At 39.2% G+C, this 16,744-nt stretch overlaps 4 protein-coding genes and 1 long non-coding RNA gene across 5 annotated transcripts; 4 read left to right on the top strand and 1 right to left on the bottom strand.

Annotated features, from left to right (window-relative positions):
* Positions 1-223: 223 nt before the first annotated feature.
* LOC103344085 (Peptide chain release factor 2) lies at positions 224-3,765 on the bottom strand. The gene is given in 8 exon segments (XM_008247715.3): positions 224-642; positions 743-896; positions 1,018-1,322; positions 1,539-1,676; positions 1,855-1,956; positions 2,392-2,604; positions 2,955-3,535; positions 3,538-3,765. Coding segments are annotated over 8 exon segments (1,716 nt in total). The 5' UTR covers positions 3,626-3,765; the 3' UTR covers positions 224-507.
* On the top strand, positions 3,725-6,075 carry LOC103344075 (Pseudouridine synthase family protein). The gene is given in 3 exon segments (XM_008247706.3): positions 3,725-4,221; positions 5,258-5,859; positions 5,861-6,075. Coding segments are annotated over 3 exon segments (1,050 nt in total). The 5' UTR covers positions 3,725-3,845; the 3' UTR covers positions 5,933-6,075.
* A 78-nt stretch (positions 6,076-6,153) lies between these two features.
* On the top strand, positions 6,154-6,700 carry LOC148921193 (uncharacterized). Its single transcript, XR_016127994.1, has 2 exons — positions 6,154-6,294; positions 6,504-6,700. It is a non-coding gene; the product is annotated as an uncharacterized LOC148921193 (long non-coding RNA).
* Positions 6,701-7,640: 940 nt separating this feature from the next.
* Positions 7,641-11,497, top strand: LOC103344065 (pyrophosphate-energized vacuolar membrane proton pump 1-like). Its single transcript, XM_008247696.3, has 8 exons — positions 7,641-7,895; positions 8,562-9,136; positions 9,301-9,680; positions 9,785-9,871; positions 10,005-10,335; positions 10,422-10,832; positions 10,917-10,976; positions 11,062-11,497. The coding sequence occupies exons 1-8, from the start codon at positions 7,667-7,669 to the stop codon at positions 11,266-11,268; spliced, it is 2,280 nt and encodes a 759-aa protein (XP_008245918.1). The 5' UTR covers positions 7,641-7,666; the 3' UTR covers positions 11,269-11,497.
* Positions 11,498-12,726: 1,229 nt separating this feature from the next.
* CRT1A (calreticulin 1a) lies at positions 12,727-16,309 on the top strand. The gene is made up of 13 exons (XM_008247679.3): positions 12,727-12,867; positions 13,882-13,989; positions 14,104-14,296; positions 14,394-14,652; positions 14,741-14,797; positions 14,874-14,921; positions 15,007-15,093; positions 15,176-15,301; positions 15,391-15,486; positions 15,570-15,617; positions 15,726-15,755; positions 15,842-15,943; positions 16,032-16,309. The coding sequence occupies exons 1-13, from the start codon at positions 12,768-12,770 to the stop codon at positions 16,041-16,043; spliced, it is 1,266 nt and encodes a 421-aa protein (XP_008245901.1). The 5' UTR covers positions 12,727-12,767; the 3' UTR covers positions 16,044-16,309.
* The last annotated feature ends 435 nt before the right edge of the window (positions 16,310-16,744 follow it).

Consider the following 16,744-nt stretch of genomic DNA (forward strand, 5'->3'; position numbering starts at 1 on the left):
GTATTTAATCATTACTTTTTGGAATATAAAAAGAATGGGCTTGATTATGGACCTTCACAAAAATTTGAACCCAAAGGCTCACAACGAGGCCCATGCTAGGATTTTCGTTTAAATATTTAAATATTCTAGGATCTTGTCAAAAATATTAAAAGCTTTAAAAAAAAAAAAAAATAGAGGAGAAAACGGGTTAAGCACATTCTCAGTAACATGTTTAAGCCGTTGATAAAGAAGAAAAAATGTGGATAATCTACTAAAATCAGCTCACATTATCAACCTATTATTTCATTACAAAATCAGATTATTACCAAAACTTTTGGTATCAAAGAATATTATAAAGTAATTTCCATCCTATCCTTTCACCGGATATACAAATGTCATCCTAAATTCTGGCTGCCTTGCATGGATCGTCGGCAAATGACTGAAATATATCACAAGTTCGATGTCTGGACATGCAGCACAGATTCAGTCTTGCTGAAGATACGCAGGGTAGTCAAGATGAAACTCGTTTTAGCGGTCATCTTCATCTTTATCCAAGGAAGCTGATAAATAACTCATGATGAAGCCATCTAGATCTCCCTCAAGGACAGAATCGGGATCTGAGACTTCGTAGTTTGTTCGAAGATCTTTCACCATCCGGTATGGCTGCATCAAAAGAAGCAATGAAAGTTAGTGTGGCTTAGGTTGTCAATGGCCTGGAGAATAGGGATGGAAGTTTTGTGCTGCTAGTAGTACAAAGGCGTACATGGAGCACGTAGCTACGTATCTGGCTGCCCCAGGTTATGTCAGTAAGAGATTGTGAATACTGTGCATTCATCTGAGTCTGGCGTGCCATCTCAAGCTGGTCTAGTCGCGACTGAAGAACAGCCATTGCTGAAGCTTTATTCATATGCTGTGATCTGTACATAGAAGAAAAATGAAACTCCATAACGAGGATGAAAGTTGGCAATTCTTAGTTCCAAACATAAAAAGCAAAAAATGAGTAAGAGTTGCACAAGAACATGCAAGTGCGTTTAATACCTCTCATTTTGACTAGTAGCAGTAATTCCTGTAGGAATGTGAACAATCCTCACAGCACTATCAGTTGTATTAGCGTGCTGGCCTCCAGGTCCCCCAGAACGAAATCGCTCAATGCGCAGATCAGATTCATTAATTTGTACATGAGCAGATGCGTCTTCATTGATTGGAGTCACAGCAACAGCAGCAAAAGAAGTATGCCTGCGCTTACTACTGTCAAAAGGTGAGATCCGTACCAACCTGTGCACTCCTACTTCTGCTTTGGCATATCCAAAAGCATACTCACCATCAACTTTAATTGTTGCCCGCTGCAAGAATATATTGATCTGAAGTCAGAAAACTAGTACAATCTTGAGTTAACAGGCTTTTACTGCAATATAGTCTGTGTGGGAGGGTGGATTGGCACATGCTTGCGATATGCTGATTTCTTCTACTTTACTGGGTAAAAATTACTACAGATGTTTCATGGATCCATTTGACGAATACGAAGGATCAGTTGACTAGAGGAAGGTAAGAACTTGAACCTTGATTCCCGCAATCTCACCAGGCATTTCATCCACCACAGATATTTTATATCCACGTTGTTGAGCCCACATTTTATACATCTGCATGACCATTGCTGCCCAGTCATTGCTCTCTGTACCCCCAGCTCCTGCTTGAACCTACATTGCAAAAAAATTTCAAGGGGCTTGCTCGGGATATATACAACCACAACTATGGTGTTCACCTTTATAACATCCGTGATAAGTACAAAATGCCAACCAACTATGCGCCGATAAAAGTTTCAAAGAATGTAGGAAATTTTGATGCAGAATAACATGATGTAAATATCAAACAGACCTCTATGTAACATGAGCAAGGATCCTGCTCCCCAGCTAACAACGCTTCAGTCTCCTTCTCCTTTGAAGCTATTCTCATTTTAAGCAAAGCGTTCATGGATTCCTGCAAAGGAGAATCCACATAACTGAAAAGCACAATGCATGCTGTTCTGAAGTACCTTATTACTTAAATTAAGGGACCCAACTTTATGGTAAGGATTCAACATATGACCAATTTAATTGATGCTTCTTGAATTAACGTAGAGTGTTAAATTAACTGAAGACTAAATTCAATAATGAAAGCAGTTATTGGATTGATTCTAAGCAATGGTTACAATTATATAATGTGGGCATTGATTCAATAATGGATTTTTCACGATTTGGCGTACATGACAAACTAATTATATACTTCAAAGCACCAGTTCACATAGCAGATTACATCTTAAATTAAATCTACAATAACCAGTGAATAAAACATCAAATTGATGCTAATTGTTCAAGATGGCACAAACCATGAAACAGAGTGATAACATGCCTATGAGAAGTATTGAGGGCCCACCGATTCCAGCTCTCCATCATTCTCTTCACGGGCAAGCTTTACCATGTCTATATGCTCAAGCAATTCCCGCTCAAATGCCTTCACTTCTTTCATTTTACCCATAAGTGAACCATGCTCACGGCTTATCTTCCCTGCATGTACAGGATCATTCCAAAGGTCTGGTTTATTCACCTCCGCTGATAACAGATCCAACCTAACCATCAACTTCTTCCACTGCCACCACAAACAGAAAACTTGTACTTAAAAATTAAGCCCAAGTAGGTCATATACAAACCCAAACCGAAATCCATTCAGCATTTAGTAACAAGAGTTATACTTCAGAGACGGCTAAAATTTCCTACCGGAAGAAATACTCAGTTTAAATTCACTCCAATCCAATACAATCAGAGTACCAACCAAACCAAATGATTGAATCCCCAACATAAGCAACAAAATTATGCTTCCAAATGAAACCCAAAAATTGCAGAGGATAAATAACAAATCAGTCACATTTCATTACGTACAAGTCCTGATTGATTAATGTGCACAGGAACATAATAGAATGATCTCATTATAAGTTGTACCTGCAAACGTTTCTTAATTAGATGAATGGATTGGGCAATTGCAGCAGCGTGACTCTTCCAATCACTCTCTTCCTCATCCAGAATTGGCCACTCACTAGCAATGATTCGATCAACTGTAAGCCCATCACAGGTCGACGGCTCCATAGCAGCCTGAGTAGCAAACAAGCAAACCAAGCTGCAAGGCGCGAGACCACCACGAGACGAATATAAACTTTTCACCATTGGAAGCACCAAAACACCACACCCAGAAGCCAAAACCTTGTTTTCTGTGCTCAAATGCCAAATACCACGCCTTTGTGAACCAAATGAGATTGAAGACAGGGGACTACAATGAGACCCAGTGATATTTTTCCCGGAAGCAGCGCTTAAAGCCAGAGGCTTGGAGCCTGAAACGAAGATATTACGCGAAAAGGTGTGATTGTGGACAGACCCGAGTAGGGTTTTTGAGGTTTTAAGCGAAAACGAGGACGACCCAGAATCCAAAATCCTCTTGTTTTCAATTGAATTTGATAAATTTTGAGGCTTTGAGGGTTTATTCAGTGTAGTGGGTTGGGGTTCAGATAGAGTGGATAATAGTAAATAGGAACAAACTGGGTTTTAGCTTCAGGGTTTTGACAGAGAACCACCCAGGATCCACTACTTGCTCTCTTTATGAACTTGAAAGATGACATTTTCCTTCTCTAATTTTCTGGTTTCTAATTGGGAAAGATATAGCAGAAAAATAAAAACTTCGAATTTGTTTCTCTGATGTTCGAGTTCGGGGTTTAACAGACAGATTTTCCTCTGGAGGGTTGTTTAATTGGAGCTCCTTGGTAAGTTTTGATTTGAAGAAGACATTATACGTCAAAACGATGTCGTATTTAGGCAAACTAGTACAATTTGTTGACAAAAATGCCCTTCCCTCTTCCTCTCCTCTCTCTCCAACCCGCCACTCTCTTCTTCACCCCCAAAGCCTTCGTTTTTCTCAGCCGCAGCTCAATCACCATGTCAGTCCAGTCCGACGCCATAAATCCCAGTTCCCAAAATGCCCTCCAAATCTCCCAGAATTACCCCGTGCCCCTCTCCCCTCCTCTGCCACCCATCTCAAAGCATATAGAGCTGGCGAGAGCCATGTCTGCCTCCTCCAAATCCAGCCTCTTTTCCCTCTCTAGAGACGACGTCGTTTTCGAGGACCAGTGGCTCATTGTTGTCAACAAACCTCAGGGAGTATACTGTGAGAGCGTGTTGGAATCGGTCCCTCAGCTTCTCTGTGACTCGGCCGAGTCAGGTTAGCTCCATTTTCTTTTGTTGGGCTGTTTTCAATCCTCTGGGTCAGCTTGTTGCTAATATATTTAGCATGATGTTCAAGTTTTATGTAGTTTAATGGACTTAGCGGGATTAGAGTTCGAAAAATCGGCCTAGGCGGCCGCCTAGGCGCTAGGCGGGTCTAGGCGGATTTTTTATTTTTTATTTTTCCTCCTGACTTTAAAGAAAACTCTCACGCTACTCTCTCTCTCTCTCTCTCTCTCTCTCTCTGTAGTACTACTATATGTTTTATGCTTACTCCCTACCGCCTAGCGATTTTTTGAACATTCTGAAATACTATAGATTATTAGGCTCAAAGGCATCATCTTTACCCGTTCTGTTTTAGTATTTACCAAATAGATGAAGCTTTGTGTTCAATTGTGGTAGCATTTGGCTGATTGGCTGTGTTTCACTGATGCACAAATTTTCTCGTTTTGTTGATATGTTTGAAATTTGCTTCTCAGCAATATGAGCTTTCTTTCCGTTGGCCATTCTAGTAGAGTTTTCCGTAATGTACTTGCTAAATCGTTATCATATATTGCTAAAAAAGTTTATCTGAGATATACTGATACTGGATTTTTGTTGCTTTAGTCTTAAATGCGTACAAATCCTTCAATTTTGAACAGAATATAAAACCAATGTACTAAGTAAGGACCTGAGATGGTTCAAGTCCTTCAGATAGGTTTGTATAACAAACAAAAAAAGTTATGTAGTTGATGCCCTTTTCTTCTTTTCTTCCTTTTTGCTGAAAACTCATGTAATCAATCCTAATTAGCTGGGATAAAGGTTTAGTTTTGTTGTAGATTCTCCAGTCAATTGGCACCAAGTTCAGTTCATTCTAAAAAGGTCTAATAGGCATAATCAGACTTAGGAAAAGCTGTCTATTTCATCTGATATGGGGGTGCTGATTACCTAAACCTTATGGTGGGCAGAAAAGAAGTTTTGAAAGAAAAAGAAGTTTTGAAAGAGTTGAGTTTTGTTACTCTTTTGTTAACATTGATCAAAGTTCAAATTATCAGTTGCAGGGACCCCGGCCAACCAGCTAGAACTCCATCTTGCAAATCGGCTTGATCGTGACACTAGTGGGCTAATGGTAATAACCAAGTCACACAAAGTAGCTTCCAAGCTCGTGAAGGCATTTACTGATCATAAAATTTCGAAAACATACATTGCACGCTGCATTGGTTCAGCTCCAAAATGGGAAAGAATCACCCTTAAATCAGGTCATGGTCGGTCAAAATTTGGGGCCTGGCGAGTGTATGCTGCTTCAGATGTAGGCCGTACACTTCCAGGTGGATCAATGGTCAGAGACATGGAAACATCCTTTGAAGTATTATCAATAAATGGACAAGGGAGCTTGAAAGAGCCATCTGAATTTAAGAAAGATGAAGCAAATACTGTAGTAGTTCAAGAGAAAGCTGTAATAGATAAAGACACAAAGAAGGATGAGATTTTGGTGAGAGCGCGTCCTAGGAGTGGACGAACACATCAAATCCGCCTGCATTGTCAGTATCTTGGAATTTCCATAAGAGGGGATGTCAAGTATGAGGGCGTTTATGAGTGGAAAGGGAGAACTTATGATGGCCATGAACTTCATGCAGAGAGCTTGTCTTTTGAGCACCCCTGTTACTGGTCTTCCAGTAATGTTTCAGGCACCTGTACCTTCTTGGGCCAGCCAGGCTTTGCAGCCCTAGTTAAGTGAGTCTAATGGTTCTTGGTGTTCATTTTCCGGTTTTGAGAAGATCGATCTTCCAAATTATGGGCAGGTTTCATGCATAAAAAATGAGAAAGCATAGCATATAGTTCTAGTGTGCATCTCTGACTGCAGTTGATAACTTGATTCTATGTGAACGGAACTGTATTTTCTTGATTCCTACTTCAGCATGGTTACTATTATCTACCAGAAAAGGTTTTAGGTTTGATGCTGAAAGAAAGCACACAATTGTCGCCAGTTTGCAACAGAAGCCTTCTCTTCACCTCACCATCGGCTCCTTACATTCAGCTTTGTATGATCATCCTGGGAGAATGGTTTGGGATTGAAATGTCAAAAACTCTTGTAAGTAAACAAATTGCAAGGAAAATCTGTTTTACCATGTTTTCTTCTCAAATTTGCAATCACCATCATATGCATGCATGTAGTGCTTTGAAAACAACAAATTAACTTTGAAATTTCCAACTTCGAAGAAGCCTACAATCATTGAATTAGCTGAAAATTTTACCATTTTATATGACTCTCTGCACATTTTTATCATTATCTTGCCAAAGACAGGTAGAAGTGGGCATGAAGGTAGAAAAGTCCAATCAGTATTTTCAGTTGGTTGAGCTCTACGTGTCAATTCTAAGTGTGAATGCGTGGCAAACTCATCTTGGTCACAATATTATAATTCTAATTTTGTATTAATCATTGGGAATCATAAAGACTTTAAAGACGCTACGAAACGATTTTGTAGAATATAATCAAAGATTTATTTTGTCATACTGTATATGATGTATCAAACTTAGGTAGAGGCTACGAAAAGGAAAGGAAAATTCGCAACAAGATTTTTGGAGAATTTTGTTGACTTTTTATTTTTTTTGGTACAAATGTTTCTTTACTGCAATTTGAATTTATTTGGAATTCAAGTTAGCGTCACCTTATGCATTAAAATACAATTGCGTACGCAGGAAATAAAGCTGCCATAAGAAAATGGTAAAGAATCCTTCTTTTTGTATTTGTTTCGTACACCACCGACAACAAACAAAGAAAGAGTCTTGATATTTCCTGCAAAATCATAATCTCAATCCCTAATTACCAACACCAACTTACTTAATTTCAATCCCAATCAACATAATTTAAATGTTTGCTCTGATGTCAAATCAAATAAAGGTGCAACTTTACATTAACATACTAAGAAGATAAACGTTCTGGACAAAAAAGTAATTTTATTAAACTTGGGGCAGAAACTACTACATAAAAAGCCATTTAACTTTCACTATAAAAGAAACCTTCACCCCAAAGACCTTCTAGGCCTCCTTCCTTTGAACAGGAAAATTGTGATTTACAGAGTAATTATTGAGCTTGTGTTTATCCATGGGGCTGGTGCTGATTTGGCCAACTCTATCCATCCATCAATGAGAGAAAGTATTGTCCGTTGGGATAGAGACGTCTCTGACACAACATCTACCTATTAATCAAAACAACCAGTTGTGCTCAGTCCAAGGTTAAGAAGAATCTACCCCAAGCCTCACCTGCCTTTCAAACCAGCCAGCTTTATGGACTCCAATGGCCATGCAATGCAAACCCACTAAGATATTATGATCATTTGGATAATGCAGATCTAGATTAAGAGGCTGCAGTTCAAAACCCAGCTTTGTTTGCTTCTTTGCCATATATATTTGTGCATGCTCAGAAAGCTAAAAGGAACCATTTGTCTTTGGAGTTTTTGGAAATGGGTTTGCTAAGTGAAGGCCTAACTCAGCTTCTGATCCCTTTGGCTGCCCTTGTTGGACTTGCTTTTGCTTTGCTTCAGTGGTTTTTGGTCTCAAGGGTGAAGGTCTCTGGTAGCTATAGTGAGGGGAATGGCTATAAGGACAAGTTGATTGGAGAAGCAGAAGAGGGTGTTGACAGCCTTGAGGTTACCATCAAGGTTGCTGAAATTCAAAATGCCATTTCTATTGGTAAGAGCTCTCTCTCTCTCTCTCTATGTTCTTTGATATTTGTGTTTTAAATCCTCTGCTTAAGATGGTTATGCTCAAGGGGATCTAGTTCTTAAAACTGTTCTACTTTGTTTTCCCCGTTTCATACCACTGACTATAAGATGCATCCTAGCATGTCCATTTTTATGAAAAGTTTCTTTAAGAAATCATGTCAGTGAAGTTTCTTGGTTGCTGCTCTTTTGTGACAGTAAATTCTTCTATCTCTGAATTTGTTTTTGCTCTGTTTCTTTTCTGTTTCTATATTTGTATACTTACTATTGTTTTTTCTGTACTCCTAAACATTCTTGGACTTGCCCTTTTTTTTCTTTTGGATGTGGACATGAATTTCTATACTTCTAAATATTGTATTTACTCTCTTGTTGTTTGATCCCTGAGATAATTCCAGAAACTTATAAAAACAGTAGACAAAATGTTCAAGAGGGAATTTCCTTATTTTGTCTTTTGTGTAATGTGTTTTTCCTTTTAATTTGTTGCCATACTTTTAGTTTATACATGTTAATGGTTCCAAAACAATTTTAGTATGGACTCATTGTTCTCTCAAAAGTATTTGTTATCCTCCTTGTACTAAACTATGATACAAGTTATTTGTGCAGTTAAATCTGACTTTGATTTGTATATTGTTCCTAGGGGCGACCTCTTTTCTGTTTACCCAATACAGATACCTTAGCATCTTCGTGGGTGTATTTAGTGCCATAATCTTCCTCTTCCTTGGTTCAGTGAAGGGTTTCAGTACCAAAAGTGAACCTTGCACATATAACACAGGCAATACATGTAAACCAGCATTAGCCAATGCCTTCTTTACTACTATTGCCTTCTTGCTCGGCGCTCTTACCTCAGTCCTCTCTGGTTTTTTTGGGATGAAGATTGCAACATATGCCAATGCCAGAACAACTCTAGAAGCAAGGAGGGGTGTCGGGAAGGCTTTCATTACCGCTTTTCGCTCTGGTGCTGTGATGGGATTCCTTCTTGCTGCCAACGGCCTTTTGGTGCTGTATATCACTATCAATCTATTTAAGTTGTATTATGGGGATGACTGGGAAGGACTGTATGAGTCAATTACTGGCTATGGACTTGGAGGTTCTTCAATGGCACTCTTTGGAAGAGTTGGGGGAGGTATATACACAAAAGCAGCTGATGTTGGTGCTGATCTTGTCGGGAAGGTTGAACGAAATATCCCTGAAGATGATCCGCGAAACCCGGCTGTAAGTTCCTACATCTCCCTTTTGTGCTTTGCTTGTTTGCTCATTTCTTTTAGAACTTTCCATTGCAGAGCATGACTTTGACAAATTTAGTATCAAGTCACTATTTTTGGGTGCAGGGAATTGATTAGTTTTAATCATTCACAAATTTTGTGTTTCTTTTTCAGGTTATTGCAGACAATGTGGGTGACAATGTAGGAGACATTGCAGGGATGGGATCTGACCTATTCGGATCTTATGCCGAATCATCTTGTGCAGCATTGTTTGTTGCATCCATCTCATCCTTTGGTATCAGTCATGACTTCACAGCCATGTCATATCCATTGATCATAAGCTCAATGGGGATTGTGGTTTGTCTGATAACAACCCTTTTTGCAACTGATCTGTTTGAAATCAAGAAAGTGAGTGAGATCGAACCGTCCTTGAAGCGACAACTTCTTATCTCAACAGTTTTAATGACTGCTGGGATCGCCGGGGTCACTTTTGTAGCTTTACCATCAGAATTCACTCTCTTCAGCTTTGGAACCAATAAGGCTGTCAAGAACTGGTATGCCTCTTTCCATCCCCAATTTCTGTTTTCTTCCCCTGGCATCTTTAATTCGTGTCCCGTAACATTTAATATTCTCTATTTGAATTACATGTGATCTGCAGGTACCTCTTCTTTTGTGTAGCAATTGGCTTGTGGGCTGGTCTTGTTATTGGATATACTACAGAATACTACACTAGCAATGCTTACAGGTGAGCCATTTTCCTAGTTCATTTTACTCTTTCCTAGTCTTCATAATGACTACATATATTTTCAATGCCATACTAAATCATATTGCAGCAAATCAAATCTCTGATGCTTATTACTACCGTGTTTGGTTTGCAGTCCAGTGCAGGATGTGGCAGATTCTTGTAGGACTGGTGCTGCAACAAACGTGATTTTCGGGCTGGCTTTGGGTTACAAATCAGTCATCATTCCTGTATTTGCCATTGCCTTTGCTATATACGTTAGCTTTAGCATGGCCGCCATGTATGGAATTGCTGTGGCTGCTTTGGGAATGCTCAGTACTATCTCCACAGGTCTTGCAATTGATGCTTATGGCCCAATAAGTGACAATGCTGGTGGGATTGCAGAAATGGCCGGTATGAGCCACGAGATACGCGAAAGAACAGATGCTTTAGATGCTGCTGGAAACACAACTGCAGCTATTGGCAAGGTAAAACAAACAGTCAGGAGATTAGGTCTTGAGTTTGATGATTTGTATCCCTTCTTTCAATTGACATATTTTCATTTATGTATCAGGGTTTTGCTATTGGATCAGCTGCTCTTGTTTCTCTTGCTTTGTTTGGTGCCTATGTTAGCAGAGCAGGCATAGAGACTGTTGATGTGCTGACCCCAAAAGTCTTCATTGGCTTGCTTGTGGGAGCTATGCTTCCATACTGGTTTTCAGCCATGACAATGAAGAGCGTGGGAAGTGCAGCACTCAAAATGGTCGAAGAGGTTCGCAGACAATTCAATACAATTCCAGGCCTCATGGAAGGAACAGCGAAGCCAGATTATGCAACATGTGTCAAGATTTCCACTGATGCTTCCCTCAAGGAGATGATCCCACCCGGCGCTTTGGTCATGCTTACGCCACTCATTGCCGGGACCTTCTTTGGAGTAGAAACTCTTGCTGGGATCCTTGCTGGTTCACTTGTTTCCGGCGTGCAGGTGAAGCTTTAGCCGCAGGTTTTCAATTTCTTAGTCTTCCTGATCAGTTTTCCTTAAGTGCCTCCCTTTTGTTTTCTTTTACAGATTGCCATTTCAGCTTCGAACACCGGTGGTGCATGGGATAATGCAAAGAAATACATAGAGGCAAGCTTTTGTTCTTGCAACTTTTGATTTAAAACTGCTCTTTGATTTGTGTTGGTTCTGATATCTTGCCTTGATATGCCTGTAGGCTGGTGCTTCTGAACATGCTAAATCACTAGGTCCTAAGGGTTCTGATCCTCACAAGGCGGCCGTGATAGGCGACACAATCGGAGACCCCCTGAAGGACACTTCTGGTCCTTCACTCAACATTCTTATCAAGCTCATGGCAGTTGAGTCCTTAGTGTTTGCTCCATTCTTTGCAGCTCATGGAGGCGTGCTCTTCAAATGGCTTTGAGATCTGGAGCTGTAAAAAACTCCATCAGTTTAACCTCCGGTATATAAATTCACTGGTTTGAGCAGTAAAATGTCAAATGGAGCTTCACTCTAATCAGTACTTTCATGATGTAAAGTAGAAGCTACCTATTTATATGTCTTTGCTCTAATTCCCAATTTTACTATGAACTAAATAATATATGTATCGCTACTGAATTTTGCCATTTCTAGATCATGCATTTTTATCATTATATTTCTGTTGGTATAATGAGTTACCATGTTCTTCAAATACTCAAATGCAGAAACTGTCTGTCTATCTGCTCTGTCAAAGACTAAAAACATTTATTTTGAAAGCAAGAGGAGGAGAAAAGCAAATACCATTTGTGTGAAGACCATAATAAGTGGGGGGTTTTGAGTGGCTTCCAATCTAAGCATCCAGAGAATTGCACAGCAGAAACAAAATGAGTGCCGGCCCACTATCAAGATTCAAGCCTACCAATGTCTATCTTTTAGTATGGTGCTAGGTGCTTTTTCCTATGTGTTTGTCCTAAGCAAAGTCACCATGCGAATATATTTAGGAATATATAAACCAATTGCTGCCCAAGAGTAGTTATAAAAGGAGAATTTTACTTTTCCTTCATAATAAAGTTCCTTTACCAAATCATTCGAATCTCGGGCGCAACAGGGCTAATAGTCTAACACTTTATTTTGATAAACTGACCTAACCATATATATTTTGCTTTACTTTAATTAATTTGACACAATCATGTACAGAATCATATTATTACTCGTGATCTAAAAAATAAATGACTGGGATATCTTATATTCAATTACAGATTCAAACTTACAAACTATGCATTGAATTGTGATCCAGGCTCAAACATTGCAGTGTTGGCTAAGACTTTGATATTCACAATGTTGTGTACAAAGACAATGGAATTTGTCCTCTAAAACAAAACACGGTCCAATTAAGAAAAGTTGAACATTAAAAAAAAAACAAAACAAATCCGGCCCTTTGTTCCTCACAAGAGCTTAATCTGAATTAGCCCTAGTTTTAACCTAATCTTAACCTAACAATAATCTCCTATTAATTTCCAAAGGCCAATCCCATAAAAGTTAAATTAAAAAGATAATAACGTCATTAATATGCCTTACTGTTACTGGCCAGTGGCTACACACAACAACACCTCAAAGTTACCCAACCAATCAGGGTTGGCAACTTTCTGTACTACATGGGTAGTTTCGTCAGAGTCGATGCCAATCTACGTGTCGCATCCAATTGCCACAGTCCATACTTCGGAGAAGGCCCAATCAGATCTCGCCACCTCACAACAATGACAAACCCGTGATGTGGCGGACTATGGTTAGTCCACGTCATCCAACGAGGCTCTAACCCAAAGCAAAAACCCGCTGTTTAACCACGGCAGGTAAAACCAAGCAAGTAGACCTATATAACAGCCTCCAGAGATCGAGCTCTCTCATCACACTCTGTAGCTGTGCAACTCTCAGTGGGTGAAAACGATGGCGTTTAGGGTTCCAAACTCTAGCTTGCTGTCCCTGATCCTCCTCTCTCTCCTAGCTATCGCCTCCGCCAAGGTCTTCTTCGAAGAACGCTTCGAGGGTATAACTATACATTTCTCTCTGTTTCTCACTCTGTGTATCTGTAGGTGTATGGATGTATGTGCTCAGTGTTTGATTGCATTTTCACTGGTTTAGGGTATAATTGGGTTGAATCCAATGTCATTTCTGGAGGATCGGTGTTATATATAAGTCTCCGACTCGATCTGATTGTTTTTTGGATAATGTTTATTTTAATGCGTCCGTGTGAGTTGAATTTACTAATTTGAAATGGATCTGTGGGAATTTTGACATATCGTTGAATTTTGAGCTTCAGTTGTGGTTTTTGGTTACGTATCTAATAGAAATGCTTGGTTGTATATGTATGTGTGCGTGTGTGGCTATATAATTTCTATGCATGTGTATATGCATATAGTCAATGTCAGCAGTGAAGTGTTTGCAGAATCAAAGTGAGGGTTAGGGTTTTGCCTGAATCAATATAAATGGGATTGGATGGAGAAAATCAATAATTCTAAGGTTTCGAGGCCAATTTCTGTTCGAGAATGTTGCATTCTCTGTTTGCACTGTGTAGTCTCACAAGGTGTTTACAATCCATGTGTACTATATGAATTGGAACAGATGATTAAAGCTAAATCCTGTACATGCTGTTAAAATTGATATTCTGGTGTTGCTCTAGCTATGTATTGCCTTGAGGCTCGAGTCTTTCTGTTGTTGAACTTGTCAATTACCTGGCGAATGTTGCAATTGTGCCTGATTTTGATGAGTAGAGCTCGAAAGGCGCACAGATTTTTGGCATTTGTATAGTATGATGAATACTCTGTCTTAGTCGAATTGACACGGATGTAGAGTGTCAACTAGTAACATTTCTTGGTCAACTAGTTTTCAAAATGACTTTACAAAAAAAAATAAAAAAAATGAAGCTTATTTCTAGTGTACATGTGAAATGTCTACTTCTCTGGTTCTTTATTTTTCTCTGTTTCCATTGATCTTTTTTCTAGTTCTGTTATTCTGATTCCCTTTTATTTCTTTTTCTTATACTATTTGGAAAATACTAAAGACGGATGGGATAAACGTTGGGTTACTTCCGAGTGGAAGAAAGATGAGAACCTGGCTGGTGAATGGAACTACACCTCTGGAAAATGGAATGGAGACCCTAATGACAAAGGTATCCGTTTATAACCAATACCGATTCTTTACTGTGTTCCTGTCTTGATTTTAAAAAAATGTTTTGATGCCTATCCTGATGACCATTTTCAATGACTTTGACATCTTGGTACAGGTATCCAAACAAGTGAGGACTACAGGTTCTATGCCATATCAGCTGAGTTCCCTGAATTCAGCAACAAGGATAAGACACTCGTGTTTCAATTTTCTGTGAAGCATGAGCAGAAACTTGACTGTGGTGGTGGCTACATCAAGCTACTCAGTGGTGATGTTGATCAGAAGAAATTTGGCGGTGATACCCCATACAGGCTAGTGATATCCTTATTTGTCTGATGATTTTGTTTTCTTTGCTTCAATTTCTTTACCTCATTGCTGATTTGGTATATAAACTTTTGTTGTTTGCAGTATCATGTTTGGGCCAGATATCTGCGGATACAGCACCAAGAAAGTGCATGCAATTCTTAACTACAATAATACAAATAACTTGATCAAGAAGGATGTTCCTTGTGAGACTGACCAACTCACTCATGTCTATACTTTTATCATCCGTCCAGATGCTACCTACAGCATCCTTATTGACAATGCTGAGAAACAAACTGGTAGCCTCTACAGCGATTGGGATCTTCTGCCTGCAAAGAAAATCAAGGATCCCGAGGCCAAGAAAGTAATTACCTTTAATTGAATTGTTGAGACTTCAATTAACTAATCATGACTGAAGTGTTGAATAAGTATTGACTATTTAATATTGACAGCCTGAAGATTGGGAAGACCAAGAATACATCCCTGACCCTGAAGATAAGAAGCCAGAGGTAGTCACAATTTCTTTATACTTCTTACCTACTGAATGCACACCCTAAACCCTAGACTCTTATTGTCTATTTGTAGGGGTATGATGACATTCCCAAGGAAATAACCGATCCCGATGCCAAGAAGGTATTGATTTAACTTCGAATTTCAAAATACCACACATATGCGGAAGAGCACTTTTGTTGCTCACTAACGTGTCTTGGTGTTTCAGCCTGAAGACTGGGATGATGAGGAAGACGGTGAATGGACTGCCCCAACCATTCCCAACCCTGAGTACAAGGGTGAATGGAAGCCAAAGGTTTGTGGAATTGTGGTTTGTATAATAGCTTGTAATGCAACTTGTGAACACTCGTTCATAATTTTTCTCCACCACTGTGCAGAAAATCAAGAACCCCAACTTCAAGGGAAAGTGGAAGGCACCATTGATTGACAACCCAGAATTCAAGGATGACCCTGAGCTGTATGTTTACCCCAACTTGAAGTATGTTGGAATCGAATTGTGGCAGGTAATTTTGTCTGTTACATTCTGTTTGCTATTGTTGGTCCCATCCCATGTTACTCAAATTCTGATTAGGCAAAATGTGTAATGTGTCAGGTGAAATCTGGAACCCTGTTTGACAACATTTTGATCACTGATGAGCCGGAGTATGCAAAGCAGTTGGCTGAGGAAACATGGGGCAAACAGAAAGATGTATGCCATCTAATAGACCTTTTGCTTAGCTCCTTAAAAATATATTCATTTTAGATGTCTGATTGAGTTCCATGCAATTTCAGGCCGAGAAGGCAGCATTTGAGGAGCTGGAGAAGAAGCTGCAGGAGGAGGTACCTCTCTTTGCCTATGACGTTGTTCATGGAGTACAAAACTATTTACACAATTAGGAATCGTGTGGTTTTCATCTTTATTAACTTGTTACCTTAATCTTTTACCAGGAATCAAAAGAAGACCCTGTTGATTCTGATGTAAGCATTCAAAACTGCCACCCGAGAGTTTAGATCTTTCATTTTTTTTTCCATGGTCCCCTAACAGCTTCAGCGTGTTTTTTCAGGCCGAGGACGACGATGCTGAGGCCGAAGATGGAGAAGAATCTGATTCCGAATTGAAACCAGACTCAACTGAAGAGAGTGCCGAAACTGAGGCTGAGAAACATGTAGGTTTTCTTTCCTCTTTCTGTTAATGAACTAACCATATTCCTAGTGTGTTTACTGATCATAGTGTCTTGCGCTTTGGATTTTCAGGATGAACTGTAGGGAGGGAGCACCGCAAAGTTCTAGAGATAGCTTGGGCGTGAAGTGCACCATCGTCTTATTTTTTTAGCTGTAGAACCTCTTAGAGGGAACAGATATTGCTAAAAGTTGCATGCCAAACTGCTTTAGCTGCTGATGTCTTAATCTTATTTAGCTGTTTGAGCCATGGGAACAAATTGATGAGATGTGTTTTTCATAATCACATTCATGAGCATAGTTTAAACAAGTGTTTTTTGAATTCCTTTAAAATCAATATTTTCCTTGGTTTATCTTTATATTTTGCAATTTTCTTCGATGGATATGACCCCTAAGAGCATCTCCAAGGAAGAGGCAAATGAAATTGGCAAAATTGTACTATAATAACCTACATGCCATGTTGCCTATTTATTTGTCTCATGAAAAAGTTGGTCACTTAGAGAGACTAGGCAATGCAAGTCTACACTAATTATTATTATTTTTATCTTTTTATTTGTTATTATATTTTATAGAAAACTTTTATATTTGTTATTATATTTTATAGAAAACAGGTGAGAAAGTGAAGACGATATTTTGTTATAAAAAGCAAGTGGGGCTTAATATACCTCTTCACTGTGAAGTAGGCAATTTTACTTTGTTGGGGAGAGTGGTGTATATTTTACCTACCCATTTGTATCTTCCCTTGGAGTATAAAAATAATAATGTGACAAAGCAAATGAGATTCGTCT

Source organism: Prunus mume, linkage group LG1 (assembly GCF_029339155.1).
Source record: "Prunus mume cultivar Tortuosa linkage group LG1, ASM2933915v1, whole genome shotgun sequence".
NCBI classification, from domain to species: Eukaryota; Viridiplantae; Streptophyta; class Magnoliopsida; order Rosales; family Rosaceae; genus Prunus; species Prunus mume.